The 21,516-nt window shown below is 46.4% G+C and overlaps 1 protein-coding gene across 3 annotated transcripts in view; it reads left to right on the plus strand.

Annotated features, from left to right (window-relative positions):
- Positions 1–21,516, plus strand: part of PPARA (peroxisome proliferator activated receptor alpha) — a 65,494-nt gene that overhangs the window by 34,858 nt on the left and 9,120 nt on the right. For 2 of the 3 annotated variants that reach the window (XM_032416222.1, XM_032416221.1), the window contains exons 3-6: positions 5,398–5,644; positions 15,277–15,437; positions 16,623–16,761; positions 17,537–17,739. In XM_032416222.1, the coding sequence (XP_032272113.1) occupies positions 5,437–5,644; positions 15,277–15,437; positions 16,623–16,761; positions 17,537–17,739 (711 nt within the window). In that variant the 5' untranslated portion in view covers positions 5,398–5,436. Of the gene's footprint in view, positions 1–4,281; positions 5,645–15,276; positions 15,438–16,622; positions 16,762–17,536; positions 17,740–21,516 lie in introns of those variants that run through there. The other variant, XM_032416220.1, reaches the window with a different exon arrangement.

The following is a 21,516-nucleotide window of genomic DNA, read 5'->3' on the forward strand; positions in this document are numbered from 1 at the left end:
GAAGTTTGCCGGGTTTGAAGTGAAGATAGATACTATCATCCAGTGTGAACTTTGTGCGAAACTGGCAGTTTTCTTGAAAGTATTTGGGAACATTCTTCTTGCACCTTTTTCTTTGTTTAAAGATTTATTTATTTATTTTAGGGAGGGGGAGAGAGAGAGAGAGCATGAATGGGAGGGGCAGAGGGAGAGGGAATCTCAGGCCGACTCTATGCTAGGCAGGGGGCCTGACGCGGGGCTCGATCCCACGACCCCGAGATGATGGCCTGAGCCAACACCAAGAGTCGGATGCTCAGGCCTGTCCACCCAGGCGCCCCTCTCCTTGCACCTTTAAAGATGAAGGTGCAGAGACTCATAGCCATTTTCACACACCAAATTCTTTTGATTACAAAATGCCAATGCCTTAGGCGTCGTTGGGGAAGATCTTAGATGTCCCCAGATAAATCTGTTTGGTGTGCAAACTACTCCTAATTACCCCGCCTTTGGCTTAATTCATTAAAACACCCACTGCCACACTCTGGTGCTCTGCTTCAGATTCTATCGGAGGCATTTTCTGCACTGACTTTGGAAGCACGTTAAACATTAGGCAGGCGGCAGTGGTTAATCAATTTCTATGAACTTCTGGCGCCGGGTGAGGGTACAGAGGGCTTTGTAGTGCTTCTCTGTTTATTTTGAAATGTTATTTTAAATGCTAGCCCAACAAATTCAGCTGAAGGCTCTAAATATCAAAGATCTAAAAGGTATACAGAGAAGGGGCACCTGGGTGGCTCAGTCGTTAAGCGTCTGCCTTCGGCTCAGGTCATGATCCCAGGGTCCTGGGATCGAGCCCCGCATCGGGCTCCCTGCTCCGCGGGAAGCCTGCTTCTCCCTCTCCCACTCCCCCTGCTTGTGTTCCCTCTCAGGCTGTCTTTCTCTCTGTCAAATAAATAAAACCTTTAAAAAAAAAAAAAAAAAGGTATACAGAGAAGTATAAAGAATCTGACTAGGTAATGAATTACAGTTGGTGGAAAATGGAAAAATTCCTTGCCTGATAGCTCTTCTCTGCCATGGAAGTGGTACTGCTCTGACAAAAATCCCATCCTTTACCTTTGGACCACTCAGTGAAGTCTTATCAGACTTAATTTCGCAACAGAAAATGTAAATAGGTTTCTGTAAGGTGGCATTAGCAAGCACATTAAGTATAATTCGAGGGGGTTTACAGTGTGATAAGTTAGGGTTGCTTACAGAACGAGAAGTAGTAGCAAAGTCCCAGGCTTGGTACTACGTATTCGGACCCTTTTGTGTCGGGTACAAGCACTGGGTGGGGGAAATTCAAGCCCGGCTCCATCTGTTCTTTCTCTTGAGTATCTGATCCCATAGCGTATAAAACTGTTTTGACAGTTGGGACAATATCGAGCTGTTATTTAATATTTAATTTCAGAAAATATTTACGAAGGGCCTGGCAGGTCCAAGAAATTCCGTTAGTAATGTAGGGGTGCAGAGACGGGTCAGACCCTGTCACAGCCCCAGGAGCCAACAAGGACGTGATTCCTCCTTGGCCTCTGATTCCAAGCATTTGATGAAGTGAAAGTCAAAGCACCTACTTTATGTTACCACAGAACTTCTCCCATGTTCTCTGTCTGTCGCTTCTAAGGTGGAGAGTCAGCTGATCATCCATTCATGCCCTACCCCAAGGCCTCTCCCTCGGGGTAAAGGGGTTGACGGCTGGCAGCCCCGCTCCCTCCATCCCTGTTTGACACAAGCTCTTTCCTGCCGACTTGGAACTTTATTGTTCACTATGAGGCTTAGACTTGCGTTTCCCTCTTACATGCTTTGTATTTAAGTCCCGATGGTAATTATACATCACTGTGCAAATTTCTGATCACTTTCCCAACGCGGAACCACGCCAACTTCTGATCTAGATAACCTTACGTTCTGTTGTCTTTGGACACGCTGGGTTCGTCTGTGCCATCTGGGTGATGGCAGGCCGCACTTGCTAACACAGAGCCCAGGGAGACTTCACAGACTTTCACCAAGTTACTGCTGGGGTCACCTGCGGGGGCACATGCTGTGCCCATCTTAGCTAGGCGCTGGAAACAGAAACTGGACACCTGCACCATAAGGATTGTGCGAGAACTATGGATACAGGGATTAGCAAAATACATTCTCTGCCCTCAAGGCAGACGTGAAACGTTCTCATGCTGCATATAATTGGGGCTCTGTCAGAATCTAGCCCAGGTGCTGCGGGACCCCAGAGGAGGGTGTGTTGGGCCCTGCTTGGCTTCACAGAGTAAGAGCTCATCATGCCATTAGCAACTCATTTTAGCCTAATCTTTTAAAAAGTCATGCCATCTAAGAGTTGGTGATTTGGAAAATACTATATGGTGAAGGTTGTGGGTTAGTGTTGAAATCCTTCCAGTGCTTCACCTGCCCTCAGTGACACAAAATGGTAATAGTATCTACGTCTCCTTCTTTCTGTCTCTCTTTCCCTTCCTTCCTTCTTTCTTGTCATTTCTTTCTTTTCTTTTCTTTTTTTAATGTTCTATAGTTTTTGTATACTCTGCTCAAAGGAATATTCTGATTGGTAAATGAGACCTAAAAGGAGAATTTCAGCAGTTTACATTTGAGTTTCTGAAATAACAAGATGCAGCTCTAACATTTAAGTTGGGCGGGAAAGAAAAGATGTGTTGAGAGAGCGCCCCGGTAGGCCTCGGGTTCGGGAAGGAACGTCAGGATTACACGGAACATGCATATTGGTGGGAGCCGGGCCGGGAGCTCCACTGTCCTTTCCCCAGACTCTCGGCCCCCGTGGAAGCCTCTCTGCATGAGGAAACCGAAGACCCACTGGAGTTCTGCTGGCCTTCTCGGCTTTTCCTCCAGCCGTTTGTCTCACCTCCTTGGCCAGCCTGGGAGCGGCTGAGAAAAGAGATCATCTGATGTGCCTGTCTGTCCCTCCAGAGCACTTGGGGCGGAGGACACCATAACTGGTGTCTGGTTTGCTCTCCTCGAGGAACTGGGCAGTGGCCGTGCCATGTGGACTTTAGAGCCAGACTTCCTGTGATATTTCTGCTGCTTGAGCAGAAGCCACAGCGATGGGGGGAGGGCCGGGAGCCAGGGCACGCCAGGAGCCACAGGGCAGGTGGGGTGGGGTGTGTGCCCAGCCGCCTCGGCTCTCTACCTGGGGACGCCCTCAAAGGGAGCCCTGCCTTATCTGCTCCAGCCGGAAACAAGAAAGGGCCGGTGTGTTCAGTGATCTGTGCAAACACCAGTCCTCTGGCCAGAGTTCAGGACAGTGTTGCCTCACTTTGCGGAGGGATTTTATCTTGTTAGCTCTTCATTAACAGCAAGACCGACGTTCCTCTAAGTGAGTCTCAGGTATGCTTTAAAAGCAACTGAAAAGTAAAACGCTAAGAGTGTTCTAACTCCCTGAATGTAATGACAAGGAAACGAACATCATTTTATAGTCAAAGATCAGTTCTTCCAGCTTTGACGCTCCTGGTTGGAAGACAGAATATCTGCAGGAGGAAAAAGGCTGCTGTGTACACGCGTGTTCCCTTGCAGAACTGGGGGTCTGATGAGGAGGTGGTCACAGCCCCACTGGCCGCACGGCTTCTGCCCGGCGAGCTGATACTTACTGGGCTCAACTTTATGGTTAATATTGGACTGCAGTGACTGCAGTGACCGAAGTTTTTAATCTTTTGTTCATGGCGAAAAATATTTTAAGTAATACTTACCCCACTGTCTTGCTTGCCTTTTGAAGAAACCTGCCTTCAGATATAATGCAGAATAAAATATGATATAAAAAAATGCACAGATTCACAGCCTGATTATAGAAATATAGATTACATAGAAAGTCTTTTAAATCTTATGAAAGGCTGATGGTTCTCTTTTATTTTTCCTGTGTGTTATTGTCAACCATGAGAACTTATTGTCCGAATTCTAAGCATGAGATGTGACTTTCACAAAAATGTGTGAATTGTACCCATTTTTCATTCCTAAAGGAAGTCGAAACATCCCTTCATCTTTGCACTTAAAGATGTTTACTTGAAGCAGGGCTGCACTGTGAAAATGTTTTAGAAGAGCACGTTCCGTGGATTTGCTTTGGAATAGTGTTCTCACTCGGCTGGGTGAGCCTGGCGTCCTGTGGTCACCATGTGATGGCAGCGCTTCGCGGTCAGCCCCTCTCGGTCAGCCCTGGCTGTTGATGGCACGCACTTCCTCGGGGCCTCTTGGTGCCGCTAGCCGTGAGCTTCACTGGGACCGCTTCAGATGGGAAAGCAGTTCCCGAAAGCTAAATGTCGCTGAGCGATGCATGACTGCCAGGCCCAGGGATGGACCTGAGGCAGGACCTCAGGAGGACAGAGATGGGAGGGCAGTTCGGGCAACTGGACCTGCCACGCACCTGTGCATGTGCGCCCCTGGTGTCTCTTTTTATGTGTCCCAAGTTCCTCTTCTTATAAGGCCACCAATCAGATCGGATCAGGGCCCACTTTAAAGACCTCATCTTAACATAAGTGCCTTTTCAAGACCCTCTCTACAAATACAGCCACATTCTGAGGTCCGGAGGGTCAGGATTCCAACATAGGAATGTTGGCAGGATACAGTTCAGCTCATAACAGTACCCACCCGGGGAGTATTCTGTTGTTTGCTGGCTGAAACAGTCTAGCTTTGTCAAGGACTCACCTAGTTAGGTTTTTTAAACTCTATGATGTATCTGCAAGTGCGCAATCATTTTTTAAGGACAACCTGCATGAGTTACCCCTGGGGTACAAGGAGAACCTAGAATATCGCACCAGGGTATATGCTGACGGCTTGTCCCTCCTGCTCTCTCTGTGCCCCTCCGCTGAGCCACACTGGCCTGCTTTTTCCTAGAAGGCTTTCATTGTGGGGCTTTTGTGCTCGCTGTCCATTTGCTGGAACATTCTCCCCAAAGACCTCTACACAGCTCACCCTCTCAGGTCCTGCTGTCCCCGGATCAGCCGGGCAGTGTCCCCCTGTAAGGCAGTGTCCATTCTCCATCTGCTCCTACCATGCTGTCGGATCACCATGCAGTCCACACGTGTGTTTGTTTACTTGCTGTCTATGTCCCCACCGAAACAGGTGTTCTAAGCAAGCGGGGACTTTGTGTCCCACTGCCACTTCTCTCCAGCTCAGATCTGGTGGGTGGAGCTGAGCACTCCCTGTGCACTCAATAGCGGGTGAATGATTCTCGCAGGATTGGCTTTGTCTCCTTAAACAGGTTGTGTTGAAAGATTTTCATTTTCTGAGCATGCTTATCAAGAGGCATGCTGAGAAAAGGTGGTCAACACTGTTCCTTCTTAGATTATGAATTTAATGGGTCGTCATCGGTAAAGGATGTTTTCATTGAAGGAAAAGTATTCTTCTGTGTTTGTCTCACTGGTTACTGCTCTCTCCTCCCAGGTTGGGGCTCGGCTACATTTCCAGAACCATCTAGTCAAGATGGTAGACACAGAAAGCCCGATTTGCCCCCTCTCCCCACTCGAGGCTGATGATCTGGAAAGCCCATTATCTGAAGAATTTCTACAAGAAATGGGAAACATCCAAGAGATTTCTCAATCCATTGGTGAGGACAGTTCTGGAAGCTTTAGTTTTACAGAATACCAGTATTTAGGAAGTGGCCCAGGATCTGATGGATCTGTTATTACAGGTAAGTGTGCTGTATCCCAAAAAGCTGTATTTAGAAAAGTTTTTGGTGTGTTTTTTTTTTCCTCTAGAGAAAACTGTTCTCTTTAGCTGACAAAGCAGTCACATCTTTGTGCAATGAACTCTTTAGACATGATAAAGCATAACACCCAGTCCACTGGGCCTGGAGGGCTTTCAGGAGACATTATGAGATACACAGTGTGCCCACTTTTAAAAGCTATACACAAATCAAATAATGCTTGAAATTCAGTTAAGGCAGTCAGCTACATTTCTAAAAAAAATTCTGAGTTTCTATTTCTTTAAAGCAGAGGCTCCTATTATATTAAAAAGGACGATTTTTTAAAAATCTGGAAATGTATATGAACCACCTCCCTATTTTCTACACTGCATTAAGAACTGCAGGAAAGGGGCGCCTGGGTGGCTCAGTCGGTTAAGCATCCGACTCTTGGTTTCGGCTCAGGTCATGATCTCAGGGTCCTGAGAGTGAGTCCCACGTTGGGCTCCGTGCTCAGCGCAGAGTCTGCTAGAGATTCTCTCTCTCCCTCTGCTCCTCCCTCTGCTCATGTGCGCTCTCTCTAAAATAAAAAAATAAAATCTTTAAAAAAAAAAAAAGAACTGCAACAAGTATCAGCAGGGCAGATACAAAGAAATAAAACGTGGGGTCCACTCAGGTACCCTCTGCTATCACTGAGGAGAAATGGCGGCGGAACGCACTATCCTTCCAGGCAACACTGAAGCCAGCCCGGGATAATGGGGTGTCCGCTGTGCCCTCGATTGGACAAGCCTCCCCGTGTGGCGAGTCCTTACCCCGGAGCACATTTCCGCCCACCGTATTCTCGCTTATTCCTGCTCCAGGAAGATGATTCTCATGACGGAGCGCTGACTTTAGTGACAGTGGGAAAGGGGAGGCTCACGCTCTGCTGGGAACAGTGCACGGCTGGCGGAACCTCTGCAGTGACAGTAGTGGAAGGTGCACGCGCTCTCCACCCGGCAGGCCCCCTGGGGACAGACATCGTTTAAAAGGAGACGCATGGCAGCCGTATTTGGGATCGTGCATGCGGTGCGGGACGTATGTTGTTGCCGTGCGCTGTGGTGACCTGCACGGTGGGGAAGAATAAGAAGCAAGGGAAGCAGATAGAATGTGAAAGCTGCTGCAGCAGAGTTCTTTATCATAACTTAAAAGAAAGAATTTGCTCCACCTGTATGAACTCGAATCCACGTAAGAAGCAACAATGCATGAAAATAAACAAGCTTGACGATACATTCCGTGTGATGCCATTCGTGTAAGATCTCCAACACCAGACAGCACCGAATGTGGTCGGTGGGTATGGACACACATCTGGGAAAGCTCATGCCAGTCTTATGATGCTGGTCCCCTGCAGAGAGGAAGGTGGGACTGGGCAGAGGGTCCCACCGGACCTTAGCTCCCGTAGGTTGCACTTTAGACAGAAGGCATGAGGCAGTGTGATAAAACATTACCTTTGTAAATCTGGGTGGCAGGTGTCCTACTGTATATTTTTCTGTATGTTTGAGATACTTTAAAGAAAAATAAAAGCAGCAGGGAGGAACATTCCTGGCAGAAGGAAAGAGCATCTTGCGCAAAGCCTCACATAATCCTCGTAAAAGCTCAGTGAGAAGACTCCTGTCGTTTTACAAGTGGAAGTAAACTCACAGATATCAGGTAACATGGCCTGGTCACACAGCTAGAAAGAGACCGTGCCGAGACTTGAGCCCATGCCCCTCAGCTGGCTCTGAAGCTGTGATCTTCGTATGAACATCCCTTTTGGCAGCGGTATCCTTGACCCAGAAAACCAGGGATTGCACGATCCGCGCGAGACCCTGAGGAGATGACGAGTTAAGGGACTCTGTGGCCTTCCTGTCTGAACAGCTTTGTAGTGACCCCAACAGACCTTTATAAATGGTTCGTGGTTTTTGTTTTAAGATTTTTTAAAAAGATTTATTTATTTATTTATTTGAGAGAGAGAGACAGAGAGAGCACAAGCAGGGGTAGAGGCAGAAGGAGAGGGAGAAGCAGACTCCCCAGCTGAGCTGGGAGCCCAACGTGGGGCTCGATCCCAGGACCTGAAGATCATGACCTGAGCTGAAGGCAGATGCTTAACCGACTGAGCCACCCAGTTGCCCCAGTGGTTTGTGTTTTGACTGCCTTGCTCATGACGTGTTACCGAGGGAGTGAGCTTCGAGGGAAAGGAGCAAACGTCCAGGGTGATGGGAGCTTCCAGAAACAGCGAGGGAGGGGGACAAGGAAAAGCCTCTGGGGTGTGGGATCACCTTGCAGAGCCTCGGGAGGTCGCCTCATGGCTGACCTGTGCTAGTGTCCGGGACAGTGACAGCCCAGGCTACTGGCTATCATGGTAGCCACTACGCACGCCTTGTCTCCCTGAACCCCAAGAGCAGTGTTTGAGCTCGTTATTCTGTTTATTTGAGGAAAGAGGTAGGGAGACAGACCCCAGGACACTGGGACATGCTGGAGATGACAAGCTCAGAGTAGGAGAAAACCCAGGGTCAAACCCAGCTCTCAACCCCTCCACATGGGTCTTTGATTCACCACATTGCAGACACGCCACATGCTGGCCAATTGTTTTCGTATACTATTTGTGGTTATACTGACTATCAGAAATTTTCTTTCTTCTGGATTTGAGATTTATCTCTGTCCATTTGTTTCTTTTTTTTTTTTTAAAGAAGGCAGTTCCCCCTCCACTTCTTTGGAAAACATATTGTTCATTTTATAATGAAAGATTCAAGGATACGCTTTTCCTTCAGGTCACACGCACTCTCGAGGTCGTTCTCAAACAAGGAACTTGCGTGAGCAGGGTGGGCGTGCAGTTGTAAAACCTCTGGAAAGTTCTGTTCTAGCCATGGACAGGAAGAGTGTTCAGACACCCACTTTGTCCAGGAAGGTAGAGTCCACAGCGGCCACTCTGCCTGGATTTTCTTTCTCCCAAGTCCTCACCCTCAAACAGGAGGGATCCAAAATTATGTTCTTCCAGTTTGTTTCAAGGTTGTCTTTTAGGTCATTGCCAAGAACTATAATCTAAAATATATTCCTAAACCATCTGGAAGCTCTGATACATAAGACTTGGAAATGTCATATAAACTAGCCTCGTGGTCCATATGCTTCATCAAAAGCCACACCGGACCCAAGTCCACGGGCTGACATGCACTTCACATCTAAATAAAGTAAGGGCAAGGGTTTGGGGGAGAGAGTTCCACCCTGGTCTTCACAAGAGTGGTTCTTGTTCCTTCACAAGGAACTTTGTGGCAAAAACAAAAGAGGGGGAACTTACAAAAAGTGATCACATTGAAATGCACTCGACACACACCCCTGACTCTGGGCCCCTGGCCTTCTGGGCCCTGGGCATGTGGTCAGTCATCCAGAGCTTCTCCAGCTTCTCCTCACTGTTGTTGTTAATCCTTTGGGTCATTTGGCATCATCTCTTGCTTCTTAAAATCTTGCTTTGTTTCCTTTCCAGGTTCTCCAGTGCTGGTGTGACTAGCTAATTTGAGATAAGATTACCGCTTATTTGTAAATTAGATTTTCCATCCTTCGGGGGGTATTTCTGCATTATGTAAATTGCTCCCATGGAAGGGCCGTCTATAAAATGTATTCACTTTAAACTTTACACCCAGGAGAACAGATGGGCGAGGCTGCTTGCATGGCCAATCTCTTTCGCCCCTGATTTTTCTTAGCGACTTTATTGGCATACAGTAAACTACACATAGTTAAAGTGTACAATTTGATGTGTACACACACATTTTGAGTGTGAAACCGTCACCACAATGAAAATAGTGACCGAAACCATCACCTCCAAATTTACTTGTGCCCTTTTTTTTTTTTAAATAAAGCTTTTATTTATTTATTTGACAGGGAGAGACATAGCGAGAGAGGGAACACAAGCAGGGGGAGTGGGAGAGGGAGAAGCAGGCTTCCCCCCGAGCAGGGAGCCCGATGCGGGGCTCGATCCCAGGACCCTGGGGTCATGACCTGAGCCGAAGGCAGACGCTTGACTGAGCCACCCAGGCGCCCCACTTGTGCCCTTTTATAAACCCCCTTCCCCACCCCTGGGTGTCCCTCTCCCTCCTGAGCAACACCGATCTTTCTATCATTATAGACCTGTCTGTGCACCTAGAAGTTTATATGTAAAAAGAATAATGCAGTAGGTATTTTTTTCAGCTGGCTTCTTTCACTCAGCAAAATTCTTTTGAGATTCATTTGCATCGAAGCACATATCAATAGCTCGGGTTTTTTATGTGTTGTATGGATATGCCACTGTTTGTTTACCCATACACCTGTCGATGAACATTTGAGTTGCTTCCAGGTATCAGCTGTTACATATAATGCTGCTGGGAACATTCACGTACAAGTCTGTATGTGGACATGTGCTTTAGCTTCTCTCGCTCAATACCCAGGAGCAAATGGCTAGGACCTAAGGTAGATGTATGTTTGACTTTTAAGAAACTGCCAAAATCTCTTCCAGAGTGGTATATCACTTTTTTAAAAGATTTTATTTATTTACTTGACAGAGAGAGAGAGAGCACAAGCTGGGGGGGCAGCAGGAGGGGGAGAAGCAGAAGCAGGCTCACCGCTGAGCAGGGAACCCAATGCGGGGCTCAATCCCAGGACCCCGGGATCATGACCTGAGCCGACTGAGCCACCCAGGCGCCCCTGAGCGTTATATCATTTTAGGTTCCCACCAGGGTTTTAGCCACCCTAACAGGTGTGTAAGGGGATGTCACGGGGGTGGTTTTCATTTGCATTTACCCGAGGCCTAATGATGCTGAGACTCTTTTGCCAGATATCTTCTTTTTTAAAATGTTTTTAACGAAGTATAGTTGACACACAGTGTTCCATTAGCTTCAGGTGTACAACACGGTGACTTCCCGGTTCCGCGCATGCCCCGGCGCTCACCGCTATATACTGTCACCGTCTGTCGCCGTACAATGTTACTGTGATAGTTCAGACTAACTCTGAGGCTGTATGTTCCTTCCCCGTGACTTGCTTGTGTGATAAGTCCAAGCTTGTATTCATATGTACACATCTTCTTGGGTGACATTTCTGTTCAAACCTTTGGCCCATTTTAAAGTGAGTGGTTTCCTTGCTCTTGACTGTTGAGAAGGATTCATATATTCTGGATACAAGTATTTTATCAGATGTGTGATTTCTGGTAGCTTCTCCTAGTCTGTGGCTTGTCTTTACTTCCCCTTAGCAATGGTTTTCAAAACACAGAAGAAGTCCTTAATTTTGAGGAAGTGCAATTTTTCAGTGTTTCTCTTTCGTGGATCCTGCTTTCTGTGTCATATTTAAGAAATATTTGCCTGACCCAAAGTCACTTTATTCTATTAGTTTTACATTTTTTAGGTTTTACATTTTTGTCCTAGATCTATTGAATTAATTTTTATATATGGATCAAAACTTATTTCTTTTCTCTCTCTCTCTTTTGCATTTGTAACTGTTCTCACATAGTTTATTAAAAAGACTGCTATCTCCACTACACGGCCTTTATATCTTTGTCAAAAATCAACTGGCTTTACCTGCCTGCGCCTGTATTGGTTCTATTTGTGTGTCTCATTTGACACCAATGCCACTGATTTCTGCTTACTGTAGTTTTATAATAATGCCTGAAGGCAAGTAGCATTAAATTCTCCAACTTCATTCTTCTTTTCTGAAGATGTTTTGGGTGTTCTATTAGTTTTAGAATCAGTTTTTTAATTTCTACCAAAAAAGCCTGCTAAGATTCTGATTGGGATTGCCTTAAATCAAAAGATCAACGTGGGGAGAATTGACATCTTAACAACCCTGAGCCTTCTGAGCCATGAACTTATTTCCCCTGTTAGGTAGCTCTTCATTAATTTCTCTCGCAGGGGTGCCTGGGTGGCTCAGTCAGTTAAGTGTTTGCCTGCAGCTTGGGTCGTGATCCCAGGGTCCTGGGATGGGGCCCTGCATCGGGCTCCCTGCTCAGTGGGGAGTCTGCTTCTCCCTCTGCCTCTGCCCCCCACCAGCTTGTGTGCTCTCTCTCTTGCTCACTTTCTCTCTCTCTCAAATAAATAAATAAAATCTTAAAAATTTTCTCTCTACAATGTTTTCTAGTTTTTAGTGTACAGATATGTCATATATTTTGGTCAGGTTTATTGCTGAGTGTTTCATATTTTATAGATTTTTAGAATTTTCTACACAGATAATTATGTCATCTGTACATAAAGACAGTTTTACTTCCTTTTTAAGCTGAATGCCTTTATTTCTTTTTTCTTGCCTTATTACACTGGTTAGAACCTCCAGTACAATGTTGAATAAGGGGAGACACCCTTGCCTTATTCCAGATCTCAGTCTTTCACCACCAAGTATGACAATAACTGTTTTTCATAGATTCCCTTTCCTAGGTTGAGGAAGTTCTCCTTCTAATCCTAAGTTTTCTGTGAGTTTTTATCAGAAATTGATGTTGGATTTTGTCAAATACTATTCCCTCATCCAGTAGGATGATCAAATGGCTCTTCTTTTTTAGTTGGTTGATATGGCAAATTACACTATTTGATTTTCAAAGATTAAGTCAACTCTGTATTCCCAGAATAAATCCTACTTTGTCATAATGTGTTGTCCTTTTTGTACATGGTGGACTTGTTAAAATTTTGTTAAGAATTTTTGCATCTGGGGGCGCCTGGGTGGCTCAGGCATTAAGCATCTGCCTTCGGCTCAGGTCATGATCCCAGGGTCCTGGGATCGAGCCCCGCATCGGGCTGCCTGCTCGGCGGGAAGCCTGCTTCTCCTTCTCCCACTCCCCCCTGCTTGTGTTCCCTCTCTTGCTGTGCCTCTCTCTGTCAAATGAATAAATAAAATCTTAAAAAAAAAAAAAAAGAATTTTTGCATCTGTCTTCATGAAGAATATTCATTCTAGTTTTCCTGTAAAATCTTTATCTGGTTTTGGTATCAGATTAATGCTGGCCTCATGGAATGAGTTAGGAAATGCCCCCTCTTCTTCAGTGTTCTGTAAGTATTTCTGTGGAATTGATACTGTTTCTTCCTTAAATGGTTGGTAGATTTCACTTATAAAGCTGTTTTTTTTCCATCTTATTTTTCTCAGTGTTTCATTTTGGATAGTTTTTTTGCTGTGTCTTCAAGTCTACTAATCTTTTCTTCTGCAGTGTCTAAGCTGGCTCTGATCCCATCCAGTGTATTTCTCACACCAGGTGGTGTAGTCTAACTCACTAGAAGTGTGACACGGTTCTTTTCCACCCAGTCTCCAGTCTTTCATCCAGATCCTTGAACACTTAGGATACAGTCATAACTTTAATCATCTGTGTTAGTTCAGGTGCAGCCTGACCTGAAATCATGACCTGAGCCGAAATCAAGAGTCGGACGCTTAATTGACTAAGCCACCCAGGCACCCCTGTAATTTTTTTTTATTGGATGCCGTGCATTATGAACTTTGTTCATGATGGATATTTTTGTATTCCCATAAATACTTCTGAGTTTTGTCCTGGGACACAGTTAAGTTATTTGGAAAATGTTTGACCTTTCAGGTCTCATGTTAGATGGAACCGTAACAGTGTTGATCCTACAGTTAAGTTTGCCCCAATACTGAGGCAAAACCCTTTTGAGTCCCTTTACCTGATGGCCGGTGGATTCCGAGCCTTTCGCTGTGAGTGATGGTCACAGAGCTCTATCCAGCCTTGTCAGAGTCCTGGCCGCTGCTGGAGTGTCTTTTCTTTTAGGCTCTTTTAGCTGCTGGAGCAAAAAGATACCAGCATGTACTAATCCACATCCATACACAGGTCCGTGAGTATTTCTGTCTGTGGCTGTTGGTATCTCTGTTTGTTGCCCCGATGCTGCTGTGCTAACCGGCTACCACGTGGGCCACTCTCACCTCTCCCAGCTGATCCGCAAGCTCCCACGCCACCATTCCTTCCATTCGTGGTTTGTCTCTGGTCTACATGATGGTGGTGTCAGGGTGGGTGACCTGTATCCCCGTGGGGGCTGCTTTATCCGCAGATGCCCCGTGCTGACATCCTTTAGTCCCATAGATGCCACTCGTTTCCAAGTTTCCTTGGGTGGGGTCTTCTCCACGCCTCCTTCAGGGAGGCCATTCCATATATGTGTGACATGGTGAGCTTGCTTTGTCATACTCAATACTCCCCCGGGGGTGCCCCAACCTCCTAAATGATTTTTGTTTGCACACATTGAAGGCTCGCTCTGTACTGTAAAGTTCTGTGGGTTTTGACAAATGCATCCTGTTGTGTCTTCACCATGATGTTCTCATATGAATTGTTTCACCATCTCCAAACAAACCTCTGTTTCACCTGTTCAGCATCCCTCCCACCCTCCCCCCAGCAACTCACCTTTATACCAAACCTATAATTCAGCTTCCCCAAAACGTCAGATATTTAAATTGTATAGTCTTTTAAGACTGGCTTTTCTTTTTATCCTTCCACCTATCGAAGGGCATCTTGGTTACTTCTGATTTTGGGAGATTAACACTAAAGCTTATATAGACATCCATGTGTAGGTTTTTGTGTGAACTTAGTCCTCAGATCACTTGGGTAAATACCTAGAGTGTAATTCCTTTAAGACTGTTTTGCCAAACTGTCGTCCAACGTCGTCCAACGTGGCTGCACCATTCTACCGTCCCAGGAGCCACGAGCGAGCATTCCTGTCACTGCACATCCTTGACGGCATGCAGTGTTGTCAGGGGTTTCTTTAATTTAAGTTTTTTTTAAAGATTTTATTTATTTATTTATTTGAGAGAGAGACAGGAGAGAGAGGGCACGCACAAGCAGGGAGAGGGGCAGAGGGAGAGGGAGAAGCAGGGTCCCCGCGGAGCAGGGAGCCCGACGCAGGACTCAATCCCAGGACCCCAGGATCATGACCTGAGCCAAAGGCAGACGCTTAACCGACTGAGCCCCACCAGGCGCTCATGTTTGTTTGTTTTAGCCAGTCTAATAGGTGCATAGTGATGTCTCGTTTTAATTCAGTTTCCTGATGACAAGTGATACTGATTTGCTACCATTCTTCAGTGAGGTATCTGTTCAGATCTTCTGCCCATTTTTTAATTGAGTTGTTTGTTTTATTGAGTTTTAAGACCTCTCTGTGTATTTTGGGTACAAGTCCTCTATGAGGTGTGTGTTGTGCGGATATCTCCTCCCTGCCCGGGGCTTGTCTCCTTCATTCTCTCGGCAGGGTCTTTTGCAGAGCAGAAAGAAGTTTTCAATTTTAAGAAAGTCCAACTTAATTTTTTTTGTAATTTTTCATGGATTATTGCTTTCAGTGTTGCCCACACGGATTTTTATCCTGTGTTCTGGTGTGGTTTACTGAGTTAACATTTGCAGAAGAGCTGGAGGGAAGCAGAGTACAAATTGTGTGTAGGCCGAGCTGGGCTGGGGGAGGGGAGACAGCTGGGTGTGTGGGTCCAGAACCCGGGGGCAGCCCAGCGGCAGGTTTGGGGATGCCACAATGGTAACTGGAGGCACACAGGCAGGGGTGAGACAGCCCAGGACAGGGGCCAGCCCAGGCCGGGAACTCTGCCCACTAGCCGGCACCTCCCACATGCAATCATGTCCTCGTAAACCTGGTATAGAAATCGATGATGGTGTCTGGAATGCTCATCAGTGTTTCTCCTCTGTTCTCAGACACCCTCTCACCAGCTTCGAGCCCCTCGTCGGTCACTTACCCGGTGGCTCCCGGTAGTGTTGATGAACCTTCCAGCATAGCCTTGAACATTGAATGTAGAATTTGTGGGGACAAAGCCTCAGGCTACCATTACGGAGTTCACGCGTGTGAAGGCTGCAAGGTACGGTGGACCCCGGCAGGGAGGAGAGCCCCTGCTCGGGACAACGGGTGCTTCCTTTTATTTTAAACACAGATTTTCATCATCACTGGAAAGATCTAGCAATCAGAGGTGGCAGGCCCCCACATCACGCTTTTAGGACTTTGTGTACACTCTCCAGCTTTGGTACTTCATGTACCTGCTGCGTGGGGCATCGAGTCATCTCAGTGTTCGGTTAAGGTCAGACGTCTCCTGCCCGTGTGCGTGCTGAGACAGTTTGCCGACGTTCGGACGATAGCACAGCCTTTCGTGGCACAGGCCCGACCCGGGTCCTTCACACAGCAATGCCACGCCCGAGCCCGGGCTGGCCTCAGAGGCCTGGGCCGCAGGGACGGAAGGCCACGCTGCCTTCTGACGGGCAGAGTTCTCTCTTCAACCTCATGATCCTGTGCCTGCTCTGGCCATCCCACTTTACAGACCTAGATATCCAGCTGAGGGAAGGTGCCAACCTCCCCTCCTGTTCCCCAAGAAATTGCTGTCCCCGCTCCCGTGGGCCCGCCGGACCTGCCCCATCTGAACTATGCAGGAATGAGTGGGAAGCCAACAGGAAAAGAACCACAGCAAATACAGACTCCTTCACAAGCCTTCTGACCACGAACCTGTGAAATAGCCTTTCCCACCTGGCTGTGCCTGAGTTCCTGGTGTTACGTTTTGTTTCTCATGGACTAAATACTGAAGTTTCTTGGTAGAGTTTAGTGCTTTTGTAAAGCACGAACATTGTTTACAAACAAGTGGCTTCCTTTTATTGGTTTATTATAATTTTTGTCTTTCAGGGAGTTAGTATTCTCTTACGTAGAGATTTGTGTAGTCACAAATCTGGACGTGAGCTGGGGAGGGAAAGTGACACTTGTATGAATCGGAACGGGACTGAGTGACTCTGGGAGACCATAACCGGGTCTTCCCAAGCCAGACGAGGACGTCTTGAAACGACTTTGAATTTTGCCTCATTTTGTTAGTTTTTCATCTTACATGTAATGAAATTTAAATTTTTCAATTTGTCCCAATTAAGTCAGACTTCTTAGAATGATTTTGCTAATTTCAGTCCATTTGGAAAGTACAGTAAGTGAACGACCAGAAACGTGAGTAAAGCCACAACGCTGACTTACCGGCCCACCGTAGCCCCTCCCCAACCGTGCGTCCATCCCACAGGGTTTCTTCCGGAGAACCATCCGGCTGAAGCTGGCCTATGACAAATGTGACCGCAGCTGCAAGATTCAGAAAAAGAACCGGAATAAGTGCCAATACTGTCGTTTCCACAAGTGCCTTTCGGTCGGGATGTCCCATAACGGTAGGTAAGGTTGTCTAGTGTGCTTCCCCAGCCCGTGCCTCAGCTTACCTCCCTTGTCTGGTCGCCGCAGACTGTGTTTTGAATGAATGTGTGGCAACACTTCGTGCCCAGATCATTTTGCAACCAGAATAGCCCAAAAAGGGAGCAGTGTCACATAGCTGAGACCCAGCAGAGCTCCGGGAATTCCACTTAGACACTTCTCACGGTAAGACTTTGATCGAAGGTTTTCAGACCGATTGGAAGTGCCCCCAGGACGCCAGAATGGTCCCAGAGTCTGCACGAAGCATGTGCCATTGCAAACACCGTCCCACGTAGCGAATGTCATTATTCTGAACCCTACTGTCATTTTAGAACGCGCCAATGATGACGCGAAGGTAAATCTAAAATGACTAATTCCTAGCAGTTGCATGTCCACCTTCTGGACAAAGAAAAAGGTGTCACATGAACTCGCCCTGGGGGAAACTGCCATCTCCTTGAACTAAGGGTCAATTTGAGACCTCATGACAGTAAACAACCTTCAACCGATCCTGTTGACGAAATGAGGGATTGCCTTTCCTTTTAACCTTTTGAAAGAGTCCAGAATTGATGGAGGGTTGAGTTTTATTTTCCTCTCTCCAGAATAGAACGTTGACTAGTCCTGAGGGGCAGCTTTGCTCTCGTGGTTGAATTCTCGGTGCGCACTCTCCGCCCAGCAGCCGGTCCCCTGCCTTGCGCCCCAGTGCTCACCTCTGCCCCCTTCCCGTTCTCTCCCGTGTCCCCCCCTTCCCGCCCCCAGCAATTCGCTTTGGACGAATGCCAAGATCTGAAAAAGCAAAACTGAAAGCGGAAATTCTCACCTGTGAACATGACCCAGAAGATGCAGAAACGGCAGATCTGAAGTCCCTCGCCAAGAGAATTTACGAGGCCTACCTCAAGAACTTCAACATGAACAAGGTCAAGGCCCGGGTCATCCTCGCGGGGAAGGCCAGCAATAACCCGGTAGGTGACCTCGCTGCTGCTTGGGCTCCCACCTGAGGTGGCCCCCTGGCCACAGGGAGGGGCTGAGGAGACAACGGTTGGATGGCGGGAAGGTGGGATGGCAGTGTGGGCCCCGAGGCAGCAGGCCGAGGCAGCTTATCAGCAACTCCGATCTTCAGGTTCCTCCACCTCAGAGCTCCTAGCAACGAGGTCATTACAATGACTGTGTAATTAATACACCAAAAAAAAAAGAAAAGAAAAGAAAAGAAAAAATCTGGTTAATAGCTTAGGGTCATCTCTTAAATGCATTTTTTAAAAACCTCTATTTTTTTTTCTTAAATTTCTATTTTAATGCCAGAAAATGAAAGCATTTTCTTTCCCTCAACAGTGTTCTGGCATCCTTCCCCTAAATCTCCTCCCTCCTCTCCAACCCCCTTGCCCTGCAGCCCCCCACCCATCCCCACTCCTGTTTCTTCAATGAAAAGGCAAGGACATCTCTGGGTTTAGAAAGGGCTGTTTGTTTACAGAAACTCCATTGTCTTCTCTGGACAGTTCTGGGCTTTTTCTGTAGTGCACTCTGCCACCTGCCCCCAACCCCGCGGTCGGCTCAGTCTCTGTGTCCATTGCAGAGCTGATCTCAGAGCTACTTCAAAGAGGGGCCAGCCCAGGGTTGGCTAATGAAGATATTTTACCTTTTTCCTATGAGCATGGCAAAACAGGTTTAATTCGTACTAATGAGTAGCTTAAAGCGATCCTGATTGGGAATTACAAGCTGGAATTTTTAGTCACAGGAAAATGAAGTATTTCACAAGCGACTTACTTTCATGAACAAACCAAACCTCTCTTTTACTGAGTCTTTAATTCTTCAGTAAAATTCTCCAATTAAATAGGCTGAGACATTTCAGAAGGGCTCAAGCAAACTCTATTAAATTGGTAAAACCACACCCATGCTGGGAGGCCCCAGGGGCTTTTATAAATTAGACCCTTTCTGGATCATAAGGGTGAAAGCAAAGTAACCTTTTAATTTTGAGTTTCTCTCCTGGAAATGGTTAGGAGAGATCTTCCTTCCACTTCTCTCTTGGGTTTTTAGAATTTAAAGGGAACTTAAAAGTCAACTTTACTCTTAACCAAACACTCTTGTTTAATATTAGTTTCATTCCCACGGAGTATCCTTCTGCATACCCCACTGAGATCTGCACGCTCTTGGAAGGAGCCCTGTCCCCCTTGGCCCGAGCTCGGAGCTCACAGTGCGGGACACAGCCTCTGCTTTTCTATTTTCCGTGGCCTGTAGATCATCTAACACGAAGACCTACAGCTCACCTAGAACTGGTTAGGGGCTGGGTGGGCCAGGAGGGGGATGCTGTGGGAAGGTGGCCAGGAAACGGTGGAGGGAGGGTCTTGGGAGGAGGAAGGAAGCTGCCGGAAGCATGTAGATCCCATTGTTTTGGGAAAATATGGGTGTTAGCTGAGGGTTGAGGGTGGTGGGAGAGATAGTGAATATTTCTGTCTGGGCATGGGGCTGGTTTGAGCCACTGAGATTTCAGAACCGGAGGCCAGAAAACCACCAGGGCCCTTAGTGACCTGGTCGGAGCTCGTCAGGGCCCTGGCTGCCCTATGACTTGAGGGTGGCAGAAACAGAAGCAGAGCTGAGGCACAGAGGTACATCAGTCCCATCTGAACTTGGCTTCCAAAAGATGTGCTTTTCAACAGCGTCTTAAAAAGTTGGTGTGTTGACGCTTGAGGTGTTAAAAATACCACAAGAATGCTCTCCAGGAGGCCACATGCAGTGAGAGGGTGAGGAGCATTGAAGTCCGTGGGAATGAAAGAATGCACTAGTACTCGTATTTTGTAATGTCACAGACCATCATAACTTTCTTCATTCAAATGAAGGGGACCGCATACGTTTATCTCAAAGGTTCCCATATTGCTCAAAATTGTCGGGAATAATCTTTAGAGTCTTTGAATGTCTTCAGTTATGGAGAATCTGTATCCTCTAAGAAGATAACTGAATTTTAGACAAAATCATGAGTGCTTTGTAGCCAGTCACTAACGGTCAAGTGTCTTGTCTGAGAAGAATGAATGAAGCAAGGGGATGAGATTTTGGCACGTGGCCGAGAATAGATTCTAACACGCGTTTTGAAAGGGCCTTCAACGTTATTCTCAGCGTTTCGAGATCTTTGGGACAAGGGGCCCCCTGGGTGCCATCCTGAAATGGCTTTAGGGCGTATGATGCACCACGTGGTGGGGTTTTGCCCACAGTGTTACGCTGAAATATTACACCGACAACTTAAGTTGCCTTAAGATTGAAAAACATTCTTAATATTTTATACCGTTTCTTGAAATGTGTAGTAAAATCTAACCAAAAAGCTTATTGAATGGTTTCATCTAAAGCAATTCTACCAATAAATCACAATTTTTTCCTAAAACATGGTGCTGCCTGATTTTATGTAGACAATGCTATTTAGATGTATGTAAAGATGAGTTCTTGTCAGTGGCATCATTAACACACACAGAACACCATCAGGCGTGAGCACGAGTGATAGATGTCAGTTAGGAGAACCTTCTGGTCTTGGTGGGGAGTGATTTGGGGGGGGCTGGGCAGCTTTCTGCTCGTGCTATTTAAACTCCTGACAACATGCTTTATTTATCTGAAATGACCACCTGTGATGTCAGATACATTCATATTCAAACTTAAGTATAAAAGGCGCATTCCATAATTAAATATAAGCAGCATGGATTTTTTTTAAATAGTCCTATCAACAGTGTTTATCAAGCGTGTTAGTATATGCATTTTCTCTTGAGTTTCCATAAACATTGGTTTCTAAATGTTACCACTGGTTTTGAATTGAGATGGTTTCTAATTTTGTCTGTTAATGAGGCCCTGCCTTCTTAAGATCCAAGTGATAATTTTATAAAAATGAAATGAAGTATTTGTACCAGATACATCCCCATTTACGAGAGTATGTTTTACATAAAACCAGTCCCAGGCGGGTCTCACGGGCGTGTGTCCTGTTTCACAAGGTCCTTTGCCTGGAAGGGCCCCACATCGGGATTTCATGCCCTGCTGTCGCTGTCTTGAAATTCTTCATCATTTGTGAACAAGGGGGCCCACGTTTTCATTTTGCCCCAAGCCCTGCAAATTCCATGGCCGGTCCCGCACCGGTCGTGAGAATCTCCAGCAAAGGACGCAAGTGCTCTGGGATCACACATTTGGGGAACCCCTGCCCAGCCTGTCCCTGTTCCTGAAGCTTCCCCAGCACACACCTGCTGCGGTAGAGACTCTGGAAGGCCCTAACTTCATTTAACTCAGCGTTTCCCAAATTTCTTTGGGCCACACAACTTTTGTTTTTAATGCCTTTATTTCTGCCGAAGGTTACAAAGCCAGCGATACAGCCAAGGTGGCCTACTAGTGTACTTTCTGGAATTGAAGGGATACTGCTGTGTATCCCTAGAATGTTAATTCCTTCAATGTGAGCAACTTCCCAGAAAACAGAACTGCCCCCAAACTTTCCCCAAACAACAGTAATCCGGCCTGCTTTTACAGTCTTTGGAAGGAGATGGTTTTAGTCTTCCTTAACCAGACTTGAGATAGTCAGGACTTTGGCTTTGAATTTTGTATTCAGATTGTTTTCACTCACGCACAGGTAATTTTTCGAGTATCCCCTTTCTTCAGACTTAGAATCAAATTATTTTTTTTATCCAACGCTGCATTGTAAATTCTGATTTTGGTTAAACATTTCTAAGACAATCCCTTTCATTGTTCCAACGCGCTTGCCTTGCTTCTGAGACAAGGATACC

This window comes from Phoca vitulina, unplaced genomic scaffold, assembly GCF_004348235.1.
Source record: "Phoca vitulina isolate PV1807 unplaced genomic scaffold, GSC_HSeal_1.0 scaffold19, whole genome shotgun sequence".
Classification (NCBI taxonomy): Eukaryota; Metazoa; Chordata; class Mammalia; order Carnivora; family Phocidae; genus Phoca; species Phoca vitulina.